General features: G+C 42.0%; 1 protein-coding gene across 2 annotated transcripts in view; it reads left to right on the top strand.

Annotated features, from left to right (window-relative positions):
- The window catches only part of LOC131106443 (arf-GAP with GTPase, ANK repeat and PH domain-containing protein 1-like), a 36,379-nt gene that overhangs the window by 10,933 nt on the left and 4,138 nt on the right, over window positions 1-21,308 (top strand). The window contains exons 3-19 of one of the 2 annotated variants that reach the window (XM_058055517.2): window positions 669-724; window positions 806-893; window positions 3,199-3,284; window positions 3,415-3,556; window positions 4,827-4,961; window positions 5,039-5,160; window positions 9,765-9,926; window positions 11,209-11,292; window positions 11,497-11,601; window positions 11,671-11,830; window positions 12,036-12,164; window positions 14,672-14,809; window positions 14,900-14,959; window positions 15,051-15,202; window positions 16,856-16,946; window positions 19,176-19,398; window positions 19,467-19,770. In XM_058055517.2, the coding sequence (XP_057911500.2) occupies window positions 669-724; window positions 806-893; window positions 3,199-3,284; window positions 3,415-3,556; window positions 4,827-4,961; window positions 5,039-5,160; window positions 9,765-9,926; window positions 11,209-11,292; window positions 11,497-11,601; window positions 11,671-11,830; window positions 12,036-12,164; window positions 14,672-14,809; window positions 14,900-14,959; window positions 15,051-15,202; window positions 16,856-16,946; window positions 19,176-19,398; window positions 19,467-19,770 (2,237 nt within the window). Of the gene's footprint in view, window positions 1-665; window positions 725-805; window positions 894-3,198; window positions 3,285-3,414; window positions 3,557-4,826; window positions 4,962-5,038; window positions 5,161-9,764; window positions 9,927-11,208; window positions 11,293-11,496; window positions 11,602-11,670; window positions 11,831-12,035; window positions 12,165-14,671; window positions 14,810-14,899; window positions 14,960-15,050; window positions 15,203-16,855; window positions 16,947-19,175; window positions 19,399-19,466; window positions 19,771-21,308 lie in introns of both variants that reach the window. The other variant, XM_058055515.2, reaches the window with a different exon arrangement.

Genomic DNA, 21,308 nt, shown 5'->3' with positions numbered 1-21,308 from the left:
AATAATAAATAAATATAATAATAATAATAATAAAACAGCAAATAATAAAAACTTAAGAAACCACATATAGTTGGTGGGTAGACAAATTATTTTTTTCAGATTAAAATGAACAAAGCATTATTAGAGCCCTGTAGACATGACAAAACACGACTATAGTCACATTTATACTCTTTTTATTTACAACATATTGCGCAACTGCAGGGTCTTGAGACACATGCTAACTCGCAAACTAGAGAGCTAGCGACCTAAACGGTAGCCTTCAAGTTATTTCCTTTCAACTTAAATAGCCAAAAACTTACCATTTCCACACGGATAGGGAGGATAACTATTAACAGTTATTTAACCTTTAACATGAACATTAATCAAACGTAATAATTTTTTCTGGGTACATGATACCATACAGCATCCATATCAAACTAGCGCGGGCCGCACTAACATTAAACTTTCATATGGGGCCGCGTGTTTGAGACCCCTGACCTAAACAGTCCAGCATTCCTTGCTGGGTTTGGGTTCTCATGGGTTAAATGTATTTTCTGCAAATGTTATGGAATAAAAGCAGCGGCGCAACCACAACAACATTCATACCACAAATAAATAACTGTATGGAAAACAGTGACATTGATGCATGACTGAGTGTGTTGTTCATCTTCTTTCTTTGGCTTCAGCAGCATGCACCAGCAGCCAGGAATGGACCATCACTCAAACTGTACAAGAACTGCACTTGGTAAGATGATCTTGCAAAATAAACGCACCAATGGATGATATCTATTCACTGCCCTAATGTGTGTGTGTGCGTGTGTGTCAGGCTGTGTTGGGAGGTCTGTGCAGTGGGAAGTCCGCTCTGGTCCACAGACACCTGACAGGAAGTTACCTGCCGCTGGAGAATGCTGAAGGTCGGTTTCAGCTCTCTTTATCTAAACATATTTCCATCACAGACAATTGTCCACAGCATGAGACAGACATTAGATCCAAGTGCTAGGAATGGAATATTTTCCTTCTGCTTTGAAGAAGACATGATGAAGGCTCCTTGATAGCAGAAACATGACGCACAATCATCTTGGCTGGTACAAACACAATCTGTTTTCATACCAATCTTGCACACACACACTAGATAAGCCAACTTCCTATTTCTGAGTGCTTAGCCGCCCAATCCAAGACTGGCTGGGACTGGTTTAAAATACTATCCCAACAACTAAAAATAATAAGTTTACACCCATTGCAACACCTCTCTGACAGATGACATAGTCTTCAGAGATCCATTGGACTCAATCAGTGGCATTGAAATCGTTTGTATCCAGTCCTGTTTGAATCCTTGAGACTTGAAATGAACCTAGGTGGACCTTCTCCCTGTAAGTGCTGACCAAAAATTCTGCCATTACATATCATATTTGAGATTTAAGGGAACCAATAAATCGCTCCAAGACATCTCTACAGTTGGATGGAGAAGGGGTTCCACTCCTTTATTCAACAAGAGTTAGAGTTTGAAACAATAAAGGTGTTCCAAGACACTCCATTCATGTCTGCAGCGAGGCGAGATGAAATGTCAACATTACTTCAACAAAAGTACCATGAAAAAATATATATATACATATATATAGAAAATGGATGGATGACAATATATTGCAATCTACCAATTTAATTCCTACTACTTCTGTCTTGCATTGCCACTCACGAGGCAACACTTTTCTGCACCGTGTGTATGCTCGCAGTCCCGCCTCCACCCACTGGGACAAAGACACTGTATGACTGACAAAAGGGTTCACTCCATGACGTTTTTCTATGCAACCAACTCACCAAGGTGCTGAAAGCAATGCAGTGATCTTCTTCCTGCCTGCTTGGAGGTGACAGACTAGGAAAGCCGACACGTATACAAATGGCAATATGTTTATCCAGTTCAATTGCATTTATTGTGTCATTAATGTATTTACAGTATTTATTATAGTCCCAGGCCTAGTGCCCATTTTTCTGAATGAGAAATCCTGTTACGTTTTAATCTTGTGAGATCTTGTGACACGCCTACTCAATGATAACGAATGACATGACATTGCCAGAAGTTACTCTTTATCGGGACATCCTTCCATCTACGGGATTAAGGCTTTTGGCAGACCTCGAACTTATGTAAGTGATACACTTCACACACGGAAGAACAACTGTTAAACAACCTCAGGTCAAGTTAACCTCTTCTTTACTGCAACTGGAGTTGACTGAAAGATTAATTCTGCAATATAATTCCTCCATTTTGGTGGAAAACTTGAGAAACCACCTATAGTTGGTGGGTAAACAAATTATTTTTTTCAGATTAAAATGAACAAAGCATTATTAGAGCCCTGTAGACATGACACAACACGACTATAGTCACATTTATACTCTTTTTATTGACAACATATTGCGCAACTGCAGGGTCTTGAGACACATGCTAACTCGAAAACTAGAGAGCTAGCGACCTAAACGGTAGCCTTCAAGTTATTTCCTTTAAACTTAAATAGCCAAAAACTTACCACTTCCACACGGATAGGGAGGATAACTATTAACAGTTATTTAACCTTTAACATGAACATTAATTAAACAATATTTTTTTCTGGGTACATGATACCATACAGCATCCATATCAAACTTGCGCGGGCCGCACTAACATTAAACTTTCATATCAAGGCGGGAGTCTCAAGCTAGTGTCCTGCGGGCCACATTTGTCCCGCGGGCCGCGTGTTTGAGAGCCCTGCCCTAAACCAATGAAAATCCATTCATTCATTTTCTTCCGCTTATCCCAGCTGTCTTCAGGCGAGAGGCGGGGTACACCCTGGACTGGTGGCCAGCCAATCACAGGGCACATATAGACAAACAACCATTCACACTCACATTCATACCTATGGACAATTGGGAGTGGCCAATTAACCTAGCATGTTTTTGGAATGTGGGAGGAAACCGGAGTACCCGGAGAAAACCCACGCATGCACGGGGAGAACCAATGAAAATGTCCCTTGTTTATATTTTGATTCAACTTGGTGGATCAAGTTCATGAATGAAGTTCATGAGGATTATGATGTTTATCAGGAGGAAATGGGCAGCACTCCATTGTCAAATTTTGCACACTCATGAACTAAGTGTACTAAGAGTATACGTATTGAAGTGTGCTGACAGAAGTATTCTATTTGAGACAGCACTTGTTTCTCCATAAATCTTGCTATTGTTATTTCCCAGGGCGCCAGTACATTAAGGATGTCCTCGTTGATGGACAGAGCCACCTGTTGATCATCAGAGAAGAGACAGAACTCCCAGGAGCCCAGGTGACTTGGGACCTGATCTTAGATTAGATTTATTGATCCCGTGGGGGTGTGCCCTCAGGGAAATTAAGACGACAGTTCCAAATGACTTCTCCTGTGCGTTCTTACGTTCCTTGTCTACACTTCTCTTCAGTTGGCAGGTTGGCTGGACGCGGTCATCCTGGTCTTCAGTTTGGAAAATGAGGCCAGCTTCCAGGAAGTGTACAAAATCTACCACCAGCTCGCTAGCCACCGGCCTGTCGCAGAGATACCTTTCGTGGTGGTCGGCACGCAGGGTGAGATACTTGCACATGATGAATTTAGAGGCTTTACTTAAAAATGTACTTTAGAATGTCTGTGTAGCTACATATAATGGAGATCACACATGGTAGGGTGATCTTAGACAATATTAGACAATAATAGACAATAATAGACAATAATAGACAATAATAGACAATAACAGCTGACCATAAAGTCATTGCACTCTGGAAATTATTCCGGCGGTTTCTTAAACTAGAGGCTCCTCGCTTCCTGGTGATATCCAGTACAGGTTATTATGGAGAACCAAAGAAGGCGGGCAGCGGCATTCTGAATATATTGTAGTTTGTTGAGGGTTTTGGAAGGTGTACCATAGAGAATACTGTTGCAGTAGTCCATTCTGGTTGTGATGAATGCATGGATCAGGGATTCAGCGGCAGAGAATGAAAGTGATGGACGGAGTCGGGCTATGTTCTTAAGATGGAAAAATGCAGTCCGGGTTAACTGTTTGATGTGGGGTTCAAATGTGGGGTCTAGGAAGATACCAAGGTTGCGGATGAGCGGGGATGGAGTGAGGGTGGCGCTGTCAAATTGAAGATAGAAGTTATGGGTGGGTGTTGTGATGTTTTTGGGACCGATGATGATAATATCTGTTTTGTCACTGTTAATTTTAAGAAAATTTAGTTCCATCCAAGTTTTGATATCAGTTAAGCAGTTGGTGAGGGTGGAGTAGATGTTGGAGTTGATGGAGATGGTGGAAATGTATAGTGGAATATCATCAGCTGTGGAAATTGAGGTCATGTCGACGGATGATATTGCCAAGTGGAAGGATGTAGAGGATGAAGAGAAGAGGACCAAGCACCGAACCTTGGGGAACACCTTGAGGTAAAGGGGCTATGGTGGAGGAGCAGCTATCTGAGGTATGATCGGAGCAGAATCGGTGATATTGAGGCTGGTTTTGAGGCGGGACAGGAGGATAGAGTGGCTAATGGTGTCAAAGGCTGCGGTGAGGTCTAGGAGGATGAGGATGGTAAGATGGCCGGAGTCGGAAGACGGAAGAAGATCATTGGTGATTTTAAGAAGAGCTGTTTCAGTACTGTGTTTGGGACGGAAACCGGACTGGAAGGATTCAAAAAGGCTGTTGGAGTTGAGGTGAGATTGAAGTTGAGCAGCTATGACACGTTCAAGGATTTTGGACAGAAAGGGGAGGTTGGATATGGGACGGAAATTGGAGAGGTTATTGGGATCGAGACCAGACTTTTTGAGTGTGGGGGTATGACCAGGCTTGGGTCTTTATGCTTTTACCAGATAAGATCAGCAGCAGCAACCCCAGGGTGATCGATGACGGCAGGGCCAGGCAGCTGTGCTCGGATGTACGGCGTTGCACCTACTATGAGACCTGTGCCACGTACGGCCTCAACGTCAACAGAGTCTTCAACGATGGTACAGTATTGCCAAAACGCTTCCATCGCTGTGTGTGTTTTGGTGCAAATGTTTAGGGGCTATTTGTTTTGTTCCAGCTGCTCAGAAGATCATGGCTGCCAAGAAACAAGCTGCTTTACTCGCTTCTTGTAAATCACTTCCCAACTCTCCCAGTCATTCCGGAGGCTCCACTCCGGTGTCTGGTGTCTTTCCAGGACAGGTACAATTCTGCTTCTATCCCAGAAAAATGTCACATTCCTTTAACTGTTGTCTACGGGGGTTTCATGCATTTGTGCATCCGATTCCATTCACAGTGTCGTGTAAGCGTCTGCATTTTAATACCATGAGGACTCGTGACCAGAGAACATTATATTTCTACTGAGCTACACACATTAACAGTTATTTTTTTATTTACGACATCTGTTGTTTACACTTTTGGGACCATTCTTGGTTGTATTTAATTATTAGTCCTTGGAATAGTGGCGTTACGGACGGAATAGCAATTATCACTCAGACATTGTTGTTGGGTCCTGTCTGCATATAATGCCTTTGACCTGGTTGATGCTGTGGCTAAATCAGGGGTGTCCAATGTGTGACCCAGGGGCCATTTGCAGCCCACGGCTGTTTTTGTTGGCCCGTGCCACGTTCTCAAAATATAACTTAACAAGAAAACAAAAAAATATAAAGCAAAACAAGCTATGTTCCATGCCTCCATTGTCGATGTGGATGATCGGAGCTGTAGCCATAATGTGCTCAGTGCCTGTCATAGCAGTAATCCTAGAACCTAGTGATGTTACAAGAGGTGCCGGGGCTTCCAAGTGTGTGTTGAGTAATCGAGTGGGCACTTCCGCAAAGCGTGTACCGAGGCTTGATTCATTGGGGGGAGGGGTCGGAATTGATGACGCCCGAAGCCTCGCTGCCCGGCTGTACCACGGCTTCGGCAAAGGTTCAGAATTTGCCGCGATGTTTGCCTGTCACTCAGCGATATAAACCCCTCAGGCTCAAACATTCAAATGTGGGCTTTTGTGGTGAGAGTCAATCAGTTGAGCGTGTGGATAGTATTTGTCGATGGTTCGGTTACTATACGGTTACGTTAGTTTGGGGTTCAGAGAGAGAAGATATGGAGCAGCTAGAAAGAGGAAATAGTGTGGAAACATTTTGACTTGATCAGTAAGCCAAATCAACACTATTAATAGATGGTATGTTTGCGTTTCAAAACCTGTATTTTCACTGTTTGTCACTGTTATTGAGAGGTGAAGTGCTTATTGTGTTTATTGTGAGGTACAATAATAACACCTCATCCATGTTCAGGCATTAACGTGCCTTTCATGAACATAAAGATGAAACTGGACCTTCACCGTCCATGGTAAGGTTAATAGTACTACATTATAATATTAATATATTACAGTATTACCAACACAACTGTGATGAAGCTAGCCATATCACATGATACATGGCATTTATGGACAAGAAAACATTCAGTATTTTATATATACTGTATATTTTATCTTACACTTTGTAGATTAATCATTTGGTTATACATTTTTTTGTAGTACATAATCATTTCCAAGAGCCAAAACAGATCAGCATTCAATGCATCGCACATGAAGATCCATCCGCCTGTAATTGTATCCAAGGCCAGCAGGTGGTTTCGTGTGCACATGAAGCTTCAAGAAATGAATCCATTCTCCAACCAGTTGACTGAAATGGTTCGAAGCCTCATGGGGCTTCATCTCGCCATCACTACTAGAACCCATTGGTGGACAGCAGTGGTGAGGGTTGCTGTCAAGCTGAAGAAGGAGTTCTATCTGGCCTTTTTGCTGAAGCAGTCGGAGAAGCGATGGAGAAACACTTCCGGATGGCTTCAAAGTGAGTCCGGACCACCATTTGCCGTCTCTGGAGGTGGAAGCAGTGCACAATCGACATGTATAGTATACATGTATACATCGACATGTATAGTGGGGATGGTGTCCTGCTGACCGTGACTCCAGATGTTGTGGACCAGTGAAAGGAATACTTTGAAGACCTCTTCAATCCCACAGACTCATCTTTCAATGAGGAAGCAGTGTCTGGGGACTCCATAGTGGACTCTCCTATCAATAGAGCTGAGGTTGCCAAAGTAGTCAAAAAGCCCCTCAGTGCCAGGCCCAGAGTGGAATATGATCCGCACAGAGTTCCTGGATGCTGTCGGCTTGTCTTGGTTGACACAACTGCAACATCATGTGGACATCAGGGGCAGTGACTCTGGATTGGCAGACCGGGGTGGTGGTCCCCCATTTTAAGATGGGGGACTGGAGGGTGTGTTCAAACTACCGTGGGATCACACTTCTCAGCCTTCCTGGTAAGGTCTATTCAGGTGTTCTGGAGGGGGGGATCTGCTGCATCGATAGAATCTAGGATTCAGGGGGAGCAGTGTAGTTTTCATCCTGGTCGTGGACCAACTCTACACTCTCACCATTCAACTGTGTTTCTTGAGGAATTCTGTGGGTAGTACTCCGGGACTATGGTGTACTGGAAGACCCAAATCAGACTTTGTTCCCGGTATGACCGGTGTCAGAGTTTGGTTTGCATTGCTGGAAGTAAGTGGGACCCGTTTCCATTGAGGGTTGGACTCCATCAGGCCTGCCTTTTGTCACTTATTCTGTTCATTACTGTTCTGGACGGAATTTCTAGGGGCAGCTAAGGCATGGAGGGGTTCTGGTAGGAATGAGTAGTCCTGCTGGCTTCATCGAGCTGTGACTCAGAATCAGTACCTTCAAGTCCGACTCCATGGTTCTCGCCCGGAAAAGGGTGGCATGCTATCTCCTGATCAGGGGTGAGGTCCTGCCCTAATTGGAGGAGTTTAAGTACCTTGGGGTCTTGTTGTGAGGGAAGGATGTAAAGCTTGATTGATAGACAAATCGGCAGTAATGTGTATTTTTCATCAGCCCGTAGTGGTGAAGAGGGACCTGAGCTAAAAGTCAAAGCTTTTAATTTACTGGGCGATCTAGTATGTTCCTACCTTCAGCTATGGTCATGACCTTTGGGTAGTGACCAAAAGGACAAGGTCGCGGGTACAAGTGGCCAGAATGAGTTTTCTCTGTAGGTTGGCTGGGTTCTTCCATTGACATAATATCAGAAGCAAGTCTGCAAGTGTGGGCTTCCTTGCTTCGGCTGCTGCCGTCGCGACCTGATCTCTGACAAGTAATGGTAATGGTAATGGTAATGGTAATGGTAATGGTAATGGTAATGGTAATGGTTTTATTTCATTCGAACATGCATCAGATTACAATTGAGTGCATCCCATAATCAGTTCACAGTTCCACATGTCCAAAAGGAGTAGGAAGAAGCAAAGCTTATTAAATCCTACCCCTCCATCTGGTACTTTTACAATCAGTAACTGTTACATTTGTTCACTTCCTGCTTTCCATAATACAGTTTGTTGGTTTTTTTTTAAATAATGTACCTCATACCGAAGTACAAGGTGATATGAGCATCCAATGACATAATGGGTACCATAGTAAGTGTCACTATAGTGATATATATAGCACATCATGACTGGTTCAAGACTCTTCATCCTTGTATTTAGCAAACATCAACTGCTTGTATTGTTTCTTGAATTGGCTCATCGTTGTGCATTGTTTGATTTCCTTACTCAATCCATTCCATAGTTTGATTCCACATACTGAAATGCTATGGCTAGCATAACGTAGTCCTAGCATAGAAGTGTTTCAAATGTACTTCTTCCCTGAGATCATATTTCTCCTCTCTTGTAGAGAAGTATTGGATGACATTTTTAGCTAATTGGTTATTTTTAGCCTTATGCATTATTTTAGCTGTTTGAAGATGAACTATATCAGCAAGTTGAAGTATTTGTGATTTTAGAAATAAGGAGGCGGCATTATGAATTATCCTTACTGCCCTTTTTTGCAGTACATTTAGCGAGTGAAGATTGCTTTTATAGTTATTAGCCCATATTTCCACACAATAAGTATATAACGATAGCAATAAAGAGTGTGGAGTGATTGTGATGAACAAGTTTTGCAAGTGTTAGAGGATGCATGGATATCTGTGATAATTTAAGTTTTCACAAGCACACTCTTGGAAATAATATCATTTCCATTTGACTTTTGAATCTGCATGTACACCAGGGGTCGGGAACCTTTTTGGCAAAGAGAGCCATGAAGGCCAGATATTTTAAAATGTGTATCTGTGAGAGCCATATACATTTTTTTAAACATTGAATGCAATAAAATGTGTGCATTTTTATGTAAGACCAACAGTTTTAGATAATGGGCTCTAATTACGTAGACCAGGCACACTACCCCACGCCAATGGGGTGTGGCCAGCACACTTTCGTGAGCAGCGCAGTGTCTAATAATAAATCAAATACTTGTTGCCATTAATACAACTTCTGCTGCTGCATAGTTTTGCACCATACTCAGTATATTTCATTCTTTTGGCCATCTTTGCCAGAAGGCTTGGTTCTGCAGCTTTAGCTAGGTGACTATTTGACTAAAGGAGAAAAGTTTATATTTACATGTTGACATCTCAATGACCGAGGTAGACCAAATAGATGGACGAATTAAAATGCATAAAAAAGTTGTTGATTTTGAATGTTATTTTTAGCAGTCATTTCTGTGATGTTTACTTTAAAATGTTAGCAAAAATACATTTTTATTGTGGTAAGAAATGCTTGAGAGCCAGATAGTGTCATCAAAAGAGCCCTACCTGGCTCCCGAGCCATAGGTTCCCTACCTCTGATGTACACTATGCTGCTGGTACTACCAACTTGGCTCACAAACAACAAACGGCATGTTGCTTATCTATTTCTACCATCTGTAGGCCAGTAATGGAGGTCAGAGTAGTGATTACTCCTCATCACTCCCCTCAACCCCTGTGATTAACCATAAAGAGATTGGTAGGTCAGCCAGAGGCGAGAAACAGGACAGCGGCACTCCTGGTTCGGTGCGCAGCGCCACTCGGAGACGCACAGCACGATTTGCGGTAAGTAAATACAACTAACAATCGTATTTTAAATCATTCCACTTCACTCTGAAGTCCTCCATGGCTAGGAGGTGTTGTAATAACTTTGGCAAGAAGCAAAAGATAATGGCGGATCTTTGCCAAGGTAACTAGGCAGAGAAACACGGTCTTATGTTAATTAGTAGCATGGCGACATCACAATCGTGCCAAATATTTTAGAGGCTTGTCCAAAGACTTTCTGGAAAAAAAAGACTTTGTAATTAGCAGCGTTCAACAGGTTAGCTTCAGGGAAGCTAGTGTGAAGCTAATGGGGGTGTTATTTCTATAATGTGTATAAGGTGTAAATGACTTCCAACCCATTCATTCATGTCGATAGCTTCTCTCCTTTGGCAATGCAATTACAGTTTTACATGCAGAAAACAAATTCAAATGCATAGAAATTATGAATGAAAAGGACAAATTAATGTTTTTTTTAGTTAGCTAATAGAATGCTAGAGCTGCACGGCGGACGAGTGGTTAGCACGCAGGCCTCAAAGCTAGGAGACCCAAGTTCAATTCAGTACAGTTTTCTCTGGGCATTCCGGTTTCGTCCCCCATTCCAAAAACATGCTAGGTTAATTGGCGACTCCAAATTGTTCATAGGTATGAACGTCCATTAGTCCATTTACAAAGAAATACGCAGTGTGCTTGAGCCTGCAATGCGTGCAATGCCTATTAAGGGGATGAAAGGATACGGAGATGAGATCATTCTGTGTGCTTTTTATGATCAAATAAACCACACCCACATAATAATGATTAAATGATTCCCCCTCTAGAATCTGCCTATAGTGTCCCAACACAGACACGAGTTGTTGATCATTCTGTGTGCATTTTATGAACAAATAAACCACACACACACACATAATAATGATTAAATGATTCCCCCTCTAGAATCTGCCTATAGTGTCCCAACACAGACACGAGTTGTTGATCATTCTGTGTGCTTTTTATGATCAAATAAACCACACCCACATAATAATGATTAAATGATTCCCCCTCTAGAATCTGCCTGTAGTGTCCCAACTCTAGAAGAACCACTGTCCATTATTGACAAAACGGGTAGATGTTTTGTTTGGATACTAGATTCCATGAACTAGTTTGTCAGCCACTTTGTTTGGTGGATCATTTTTGTGAAAAAACAAATCCTGCGAAAACCAGGGTGTATTTTTCATGAAAAGATGAGTGTGGAAATCCCACCAAGTTGTAGTTTGAGCATCCTGCCTGAACACAAAGCCAATGACTTGTGTCCTTGTGCTTTGTGTAGGGTCGCAGAGGCAGTGACTCAGCCAGGCGAAGTGCAGACTGCAAAGGAGATGTGGGCAGCGGCCGCTTCATTCCTATCAAGCAGGTGAGATTGAATTTGATGCATAAACAAACCATCTGACGACCTTCATCTGTGGACATCACAGCAGCAGTCCTTTGTAATGAAAGGTGTGAAGGCAGAGTGTGCGGCGTGATGAAGTGATACAACCCCCCGATTGGCGGGATGAGTACATTGTGGGTGTTTTTGGCCGCCTGACAACACACAACATCATTCTGTCGCATCCATCAGGGCTTCTTGCTCAAGCGCGGCGGCAACTCGCTCAACAAAGAGTGGAAGAAGAAGTACGTCACCCTCTCCAGCGACGGCATACTGTCATACCATGCCAGCGTCAACGTGAGTCGCAGCACTTGTCGCCATCAGCTGGCGGCTGTTGGTGGTCACTGATGCCGTTTGCCTTGGCAGGACTACATGCTAAACACCCCCGGGAAAGAAATGGACCTGCTGCGAGTGACTGTGAAGGTGCCGGGCAAGCGCCCCCCTCGTGCTGTGCCTACTGGCGGGCCTCCAGTCGGGCTCAACGGGAGGGTCAAAGATGGGCAAGGACCTGAGGGTGTCAGCCTGGGTGAGAGAACATTTGCTGTCTGGTTGTAGTTTATGTGTTTTGAACATGACTTGGTTCCTTCTTAGTAGCCTGAACATGTCTTCTTATGGAATATATCTTCTGTTGATTATATTTACACACATTTTTAGATATATTAGACCGTTTTTTTAACCTTTTTATGAGCACAGACCTTGTATGTGATTGAAGCTTGTCCCCCCTTCCTTAGTTCCTGTCAGCGCCAGCAGCTTCCTGCAAGTAGACGACATGGACGGGCTGGGAGGAGCGCTCTTCCTGAGGAGTAACAGAGGCGTGCAGCGCTGTGCCTCCAACGTCTCCAACCACGCTCAAAGTGTCGGTGAGAAAAAAAGAGTTCTTTAGTAGGATGCAAGATTGTGATGCTGGATATACAGGACCATATATGATGTGTCTAAATGTGTTGCTCAGCCAAAGACTTTCACTGACACACTGGTGCTCAACAAAGACTCCAGTTTCACTACTGACTGACTCATGGTCGTTTTTTGTTGTTTTACTGACTCACAAGTTGACAGTAATTCAAACTTCACTGATTTATGGGTACTCGACAGACTGACTCGCAGCTCAAGTTTCCCTATCTCAGGGGTTGATGAAGACTAGAGTTTCACTGACTCACGGGTGCTCGACTAAGACTCGAGTGTTTATGTACTCAACAAAGACTCAAGTTTGAGTGACTCACGGGTTGTTGAGGACTCCAATCTTACTGACTAATGGGTACCTAAGACACTAATTTTTCACTGACTCACTGCTGCTTGACGAAGACTCAAGTTTCAGCGACTTACGTTTACTCGACCGAAACTTAAATCCCACTGACTCGTGGGTACTCTATAGACTGGAGTTTCACCAACACAAAGGTACTTAACGAAAACATAGGTTTTGTTGACGCATGGGTGACAACCATTGACTCCCCAGGTGCAACTTGTATGTGAAGGTTTAGTGATGAGTGAATGAAGTAAGTATCAGTAAGTTACTCATAAGTGACTCGAGGCAATAAAAGGAATCAAATTCGTCATAACTAGAATGCAGTGATAGGAAAGCCCAAACTCGGCTTTGGGACCGCAATACGCAGTCAAAAAACAGTTAACCCGGACTCCATTTTTCCATCTTAAGAACATAGCCCGACTCCGTCCATCACTTACATTCTCTGCCGCTGAATCCCTGATCCATGCATTCATCCCAACCAGAATGGACTACTGCAACAGTATTCTCTACGGTACACCTTCCAAAACCCTCAACAAACTACAATATATTCAGAACCTCCTCACCTCCACCCGCTCCCGTCAACACATTACCCCTGTCCTTAAAAACCTCCACTGGCTTCCCGTCCCCCAACGCATTCACTTCAAAGTTCTTCTCATAACCTACAAAGCCCTCCACGATCTGACCCCCCCCCCATATCTCACAGACCTCCTCCATCCACACAATCCCTCGCGTCCCCTTCGCTCCTCAGACTCCAACCTCCTGGCACTCTCCTGTAAGACCAAGCTCCGAACCTGGGGTGACAGAGCCTTCTCCAGCCTTCTCCATGCTTGCCCTGACCTTCCCAGCTTCATAAAACAAATAAAAACCCACCTTTTTAAATCTGTTTTTAATCCTCCTCTTGTGTTAGGGTCGGCACCGACCCGTTTTACATTTTAATGCATAAAAAGAATCACATAACATTTGTTTATTGCATCAACGCATCTATTTCAACAAAATACAACCAAAAAAATCATTTTTACTACATTATAAAATGGTCTGGTTGAAATCATGACCACTGTATTGTTAGGGTCGGTTTCGACCCGGTTATAATAATATGACTATAAAGCAATATTTTGAGCCAAAACTGAAATCATAAGTGTACAATCAGCCAACACAATGACAACCAGCTCCTCTTCTCATCATGTAAGCTTCAGGGGATTCTCATTTTGACCGCTTTTCCAATATACCAGCAGAAAAACAATGTCCAGACATGTGAGGTGAATTCACTCATTTGATTGGCTGATTTCACATTTACAATTTGGATCATGGAAAGAATGGCAAGAAGTACAGTGAACCAAGATCTGGACCTGTTCTGCTTTTTCATTTCACTTTATACTAAAGTTCTGTTGCTGAAAACAATCACTTTTTCATCCTTTTCTTGACATTAATATATATGGGTCAAAATTCACCCCAACACCATAGATGTTTCTTTAGTGATTAATACTAAAATGAGAAAATAAATAAAACTAATTGATTTAAGAGATATGTTCCATATCCCTCAGTAATAGCCAGGTAACAAAAGAATTCAATTTATTAATATGATTCTTTTGAGGTTCATTTGACCATTTTTGGAAATTAAAATGGAGGGGTATAGTGACAAAAAAAGGCCTACATGCCCACACCAAAAGTATTAAAAGCAACATTTTCATGGATGAGGAAGCCTAAGAAGGTAACCAAGACATGAGAAGCAAATTTGATGGTAACTTATTGTTTTTAGTGTATTTTATAGCTGATTTAATACATGGGTCAAAACCGACCCGTTAACATAAGGCATGATACCAGAAAGCTAACACAAGAGGAAGGTTAATGTCTAACTTTTTATACCTGACCTCTGTGCCCCGCCCCACTTTTACTCGTGTTTTAACTGTGTATAAACGAATTAATGTTGTATTTTAAGGTATCTTTTACTCTGTTTACTTGTTTTTATTCAACTCCATTTTTCTGTAAAGTGTCTTTGAGTATTTTGAAAAGTGCTATACAATTAAAAATGTATTATTATTATTATAAAATCTGCACCCTCGGGAACTAAGTATACTTAGTGAAATATTCCATTTGAGACGCACCATATGTGTACTGTGTTTTGGGCAGACTCTGCATTTGAGGGCGTGTCCAGCTCCTCCTCCACCAAAGATGTCGGCTCCACATCCCCAGTGGAGGACAGGAAGAAGCATCGCAGGAAGAAGAGCATGAACCAGAAAGGAGACGCCACCGTTGGCCAAGCAGATGGTGATGACTGTCTCTGTGTAGTCAAATAAACTGCATCCTTTATGATGTGACACAGGAAATGTTTGTTTTAATTGTTTTTCTCCTGTGCAGCCAAGAGGAAAATGTGGAAACTGAAAAGCTTTGGTAGCTTAAGAAACGTGAGCAAAACAGGTAGTGCAGAATTAGTGCAGAATGTTCCACATGCGTATGTCATTGTTCCACAAGCATCCTGTGATGGACGCTTTCTTTGCGTGCTTACCAGATGAAGAAAACAATGACTTCCTCGTTGTGTCGAGTTCGGGCCAGACGTGGCACTTTGAAGCCCAGAGCGTGGAGGAGAGGGACTCCTGGGTCCAGGCCATCGAGAGCCAGATCCTGGCCAGCCTGCAGCTATGCGAGAGCAGCAAAAACAAGGTGACAGACACAGGAAATAGTTCAATAAAAATCTCATGGCTCCGTCTTGCTTGGGACATAAAAAGCATGCACGTGTCAAGGCCAATTATGCAAATTACACATATTACATCGTCAAGCCTCCCTGCCATAAATAGATCACAACCTGTGGGGAAACACTGTACTGTATATTCTGATAAAAATGCAGTACCTCGTAATCAGTGGTGTGTTTGTACAGTGAAATTGCTTTCAAATATCTGATTCTCTTGATCATCCCATATTGTGTGGAGCCGATATCTGCACTGCAGCAAGGACACATACATACCTGGATGACGGCTTCAAAAAATGTCCTCCCGCAGCACCGCTTTGAGAGATGTGGTCCTTGTTTGCGAATGCGGAAAAGAAAGGTCAACCCCAACGGCAACTGCATTTATAAACATTTTGGTTTGGTTCTACCATATCTTACTTATTGTGTGGAAATATGGGCTAATAACTATAAAAGCAATCTTCACTCGCTAAATGTACTGCAAAAAAGGTCAGTAAGGATAATTCATAATGCCGCCTCCTTATTTCTAAAATCACAAATACTTCAACTTGCTGATATAGTTCATCTTCAAACAGCTAAAATAATGCATAAGGCTAAAAATAACCAATTAGCTAAAAATGTCATCCAATACTTCTCTACAAGAGAGGAGAAATATGATCTCAGGGAAGAAGTACATTTGAAACACTTCTATGCTAGGACTACGTTATGCTAGCCATAGCATTTCAGTATGTGGAATCAAACTATGGAATGGATTGAGTAAGGAAATCAAACAATGCACAACGATGAGCCAATTCAAGAAACAATACAAGCAGTTGATGTTTGCTAAATACAAGGATGAAGAGTCTTGAACCAGTCATGATGTGCTATATATATCACTATATTGACACTTACTATGGTACCCATTATGGCATTGGATGCTCATATCACCTCGTACCTTAAAAGTACCAGATGGAGGGGTAGGATTTAATAAGCTTTGCTTCTTCCTACTCCTTTTGGACATGTGGAACTGTGAACGGATTATGGGATGCACTCAATTGTAATCTGATGCATGTTCAAATGAAATAAAACCATTACCATTACCATTACATTTTTACATCTTTTTGATGGAACTATCTAGTAGTTACAGTTATGGCTGTACATGGAGAGCTATTACGTGAGCTGGAGCCTATGCCAGCTGATTTTGCACACTCTGCAGTTTCCCCCAGGATTTTTTTTAAGCTGTGGCAATGGCGATATTTAAATGAACTGTCAGTAATAATGTCCACATTGGAATTGTGCATGAATGAATGTGTCCATGTCCCAAATATCTAATCTATATACCTCCTACTATAAACCTAGAGGATATATACAGTATATTTAGTATATTTATAAATATGAGTATTTAGTATTTTTTAAAGGAGTTAGGGTAATTTGTCATGCCTGTATTAGAAATACACTGTGATGCTTTTACTGTGACTCCTTTTACTTTTACTGGTGTTTTTTAAAATGTCACAAACAAGACGGAGCCGCCTTTGAATGCATTTTAGATGGGGGAAGGGCAGAACTTGCTGATACTCGGGAAACGGAAACGAATTGATAGTCTCCAATGGAATTAACACGTTTTTAAGCTAACATGGTTTTATTTTTTACAGGCTCGCAAGAACAGTCAGAGCGAGGCGGTGGCACTGCAGGCTATTCGCAATGCAAAGGGCAATAATTTTTGCGTCGACTGCGACGCTCCAAGTGAGTGTTATCCCTTGTTTTCACTTGGGGGTCAAGTCATTTCTCACACTAAAATTTAGGAAAACAGGCAGTTTTATCAGCGAGACGGCACATTGACCAAAATGCATATCGTTAGTTTCAAGCACTGCTTTCATGTAATTGTTCCACTCGCCACTTCATTGCCGCGATGAAAGAGGAAGGTTGATTTTCCTCAATGAAGACAAAAAAAACTCCCTTTGAATAAATGTGATGATGAAGAATAGCATGACTATATCCAGTTATTAAATCCAATCAAGTTAAAGTCTTATGAAACACCTTCAATTTATATTTAATATAATCATTTTATATACTGCAGTTGGTCCCCCACCACACGCAAAACTTTGGTCAAATAGCCCCATTCATTTGTGCTGCGTTTGTGCAATTAAAATTAATGTTTGTGCTGTTTTTGTTTTAGGATTTATTACAGATTATTTTATAGGTTAATCAAAGTTGACTCAGGCCCCCATTTGTTCCAAATTCAACCAAAATAGTCCCATATGTTTGTGCTGTGTAGTTCAAATGATCATTTGTGCGATCATACTTTCTGAGTTCGTAAAGATTTTGTTTGTGCTGTTTTGTGCAATACAAAATAAATGCTTGTGCTGTGTTTATTTTGTAGTTTTTAAATGCATTTCAAAGGTCAACCTAAGCCAGAGGTAGGGAACCTATGGCTCGGGAGCCAGGTAGGGCTCTTTTGATGACACTATCTGGCTCTCAAGCATTTCTTACCACAATAAAAATGTATTTTTGCTAACATTTTAAAGTAAACATCACAGAAATGACTGCTAAAAATAATATTCAAAATCAACAACTTTTTTATGCATTTTAATTCGTCCATCTATTTGGTCTACCTCGGTCATTGAGATGTCAACATGTAAATATAAACTTTTCTCCTTTAGTCAAATAGTCACCTAGCTAAAGCTGCAGAACCAAGCCTTCTGGCAAAGATGGCCAAAAGAATGAAATATACTGAGTACGGTGCAAAACTATGCAGCAGCAGAAGTTGTATTAATGGCAACAAGTATTTGATTTATTATTAGACACTGCGCTGCTCACGAAAGTGTGCTGGCCACACCCCATTGGTGTGGGGTAGTGTGCCTGGTCTACGTAATTAGAGCCCATTATCTAAAACTGTTGGTCTTACATAAAAATGCACACATTTTATTGCATTCAATGTTTAAAAAAATGTATATGGCTCTCACAGATACACATTTTAAAATATCTGGCCTTCATGGCTCTCTTAGCCAAAAAGGTTCCCGACCCCTGACCTAAGCTGACCCATTTGATCCAAATGTAACCAAAATATTCATGTTTGTGCTGCGTTTGTGATTGAGTTATTACAGATGATTATTATTATAGGTCAGTCAAAGTTCACCCAGTCCCCCATTTTCTCCAAATGAAACCAAAATAGTTTCATTCCTTTTTTCTGCATTTGTGCAATTAAAATGACCATTTGTGCTGTAATACTTTTTGAATTATTAAATAATTAAGTGGGCGGCACGACGGCCTAGTGGTTACCGTGCAGACCTCACAGCTAGAAGACCAGGGTTCAATTCCACCCTTGGCCATCTCTGTGTGGAGTTTGCATGTTCTCCCCGTGCATGCGTGGGTTTTCTCCAGGTACTTCGGTTTCCTCCCACATTCCAAAAACATGCTAGGTTAATTGGCGACTCCAAATTGTCCATAGGTATGAATGTGAGTGTGAATGGTTGTTTGTCTATATGTGCCCTGGATTGGCTGGCGACCAGTCCAGGGTGTACCCCGCCTCTTGCCCAAATACAGCTGGGATAGGCTCCAGCACCCCTGTGACCCTCGTGAGGAAAAAGCGGTAGAAAATGAATGAATGAATGAAATAAAGAAGTGTCCATTACATAATCAGGCGATCAGCCTGACGTGCTCACATTTAATCCAAAGTAGTCCAATTTGTTTGTGATGTGTTTGTGCTGTTTTGTGTGGGTTGGATGCGACTTTTTAAAAAAATCTATTTACAAATTCAATAATGCTCAGTTTTGGAACATTGAACAACATGTTTAGTGTTTAGAACTTAGTGTTGTCTTAGTTTGGTTTACTGGTTGTACGGAATGATCGAGTTCAAGTACAGCCCGAAATCCCACATCTTAAATTTGTGTCAATACGGCGACAAACGTGTTGTTCGATAATACCTCAGTCAAAACTGTATCACCTCTCATGAGAATTTGTCACTCCTCTCAGATCCCACATGGGCTAGTTTGAACCTGGGCGCCCTCATTTGCATCGAGTGCTCGGGCATCCACAGGAACTTGGGGACTCACGTGTCCCGCGTGCGATCTCTGGATCTGGATGATCTTCCCCGAGAGCTGACACTGGTGCTCAGCGCCATTGGCAACCACATGGCTAACTGTATATGGGAGGCGCGCACAATGGGCCACCGTAAACCAACGCCCGATGCCACCCGGTAAGACGTCCAGTAACATCGTGTTTGGATCCCTCAGAGTTTATTTCTTCTCTTGGTGTTTTCTCCAGAGAGGAACGGGAGTCGTGGATCCGGGCTAAATATGAGCAGAAACTCTTTGTGGCGCCTTTGCCCCCTCCCACCCCGAATGAAGGTCCAGACATCACACTGTCGGGTCGTCTTCTGCTGTCGGCGATGGAACACAATCTCCCCAAACTGCTGCTGCTCTTGGCCCACTGCACGAAAGACGACGTCAACGGCGCCCCCAGCATGGCGCTCTCCTCCAGGTCTCTCCTGGCGCTGCGGCTGCCCGGCTCCGCTCTTCACGCCGCCTGCCAGCAGGCCGACGTGGTGATGACACAGCTTCTTGTGTGGGTAAGTTTCATTTTCCTCTTCGTCTCACTGCTGACCGGGATGTACGCTCACGGTAACGGTGATGGTTGATGGTTTGGTTTACGCCAGGGGTCTCAAACTCAATTTACTTGGGGGCCGCATGAGACTGGGCCGCAACAGGTTTTCCAAAAAAAAAAAAAAACGCATTTATTAAAAACAAAAAAATGTAAAAAACTTTGGTTCCAATTTTCTACAAGAAAAGCTCTGATAAAACATTCCACTGTTCTCAAATATCTTACTTTTTTTTTCTACACAAAATAAGATGAAAAATAAATAAACAAATCAAGAATAAAGAAAATCAATCAATCAGTAATAAATAAATAAATATCTTAATAATAAAACAGCAAATAATAAAAACTTAAGAAACCACATATAGTTGGTGGGTAGACAAATTATTTTTTTCAGATTAAAATGAACAAAGCATTATTAGAGCCCTGTAGACATGACAAAACACGACTATAGTCACATTTATACTTTTATTTACAACATATTGCGCAACTGCAGGGTCTTGAGACACATGCTAACTCGCAAACTAAAGAGCTAGCGACCTAAACGGTAGCCTTCAAGTTATTTCCTTTAAACTTAAATAGCCCAAAATGTACCACTTTCACACGGATAGGGAGGATAACTATTAACAGTTATTTAACCTTTAACATGAACATTAATCAAACGTAATAATTTTTTCTGGGTACATGATACCATACAGCATCCATATCAAACTTGCGCGGGCCGCACTAACATTAAACTTTCATATCAAGGCGGCGGCCTCAAACTACACATTTGGCCCGCGGGCCGTGTGTTTGAGACCCCTGGTTTACGGCAAACACGCACAGTGGAACCTCGGTTTTCATACGCCCCAATTTTGTAGGATTCGTTTTTTGTCCAAAACCTTACACAGTAGGTTTGGTATGATATGTTTATGGGTGAAAATTATTGCCAAAAACATCGTACGGTTTAGGGCTAGCCTTTTGTAGCAATTTACCGTAATTTCCGGCGGATAATTTATGGCCGATTCAAGTTCTAATCTCGTGACATGTCCTTTACTTCGGAACTAATCATTTAAATACCGTGCCCCTCGCGAGTCAGTGACACGAGCCAATCATGAGCTATAACTGAATTCATGACAAGATTATCAAGCCATTGGTTATGAGCCAATATACCAGTCTGACTCCCGGTGTCACCTTATAAAGAACGCTAAACTCATCACGCAACAACTTAACACTAATAAGAGCATTTTATTCAAAGCATTGCAAAGATGCCTCTGTCCACCAGAGGGAGCCAGATAAGGTCTGGACAAAATTATAGAAATAATTATTGTATTGGTACTTTGTATTTGTATATTTCTCAGCGACCTTTCGGTGTTAAGTTGCTGTGTGATGATTTTAGCCTTACATCTAAAATGACAGCGTGAGTCAGATTGTTATATTGAGTGCTGACCTTCGGCGATTTCCATTGGGTTGAAAAGCTTGTTGATGATTGCCTCCTGTCAAATAAAGAGCTACCTCGTCCTCACTGACTCT

This window comes from Doryrhamphus excisus, linkage group LG18 (assembly GCF_037039965.1).
Source record: "Doryrhamphus excisus strain RoL-2023G ecotype Guam linkage group LG18, RoL_Dexc_Guam_v1.1, whole genome shotgun sequence".
Taxonomy (NCBI): Eukaryota; Metazoa; Chordata; class Actinopteri; order Syngnathiformes; family Syngnathidae; genus Doryrhamphus; species Doryrhamphus excisus.
This window is presented reverse-complemented; position numbering and strand designations above follow the sequence as displayed.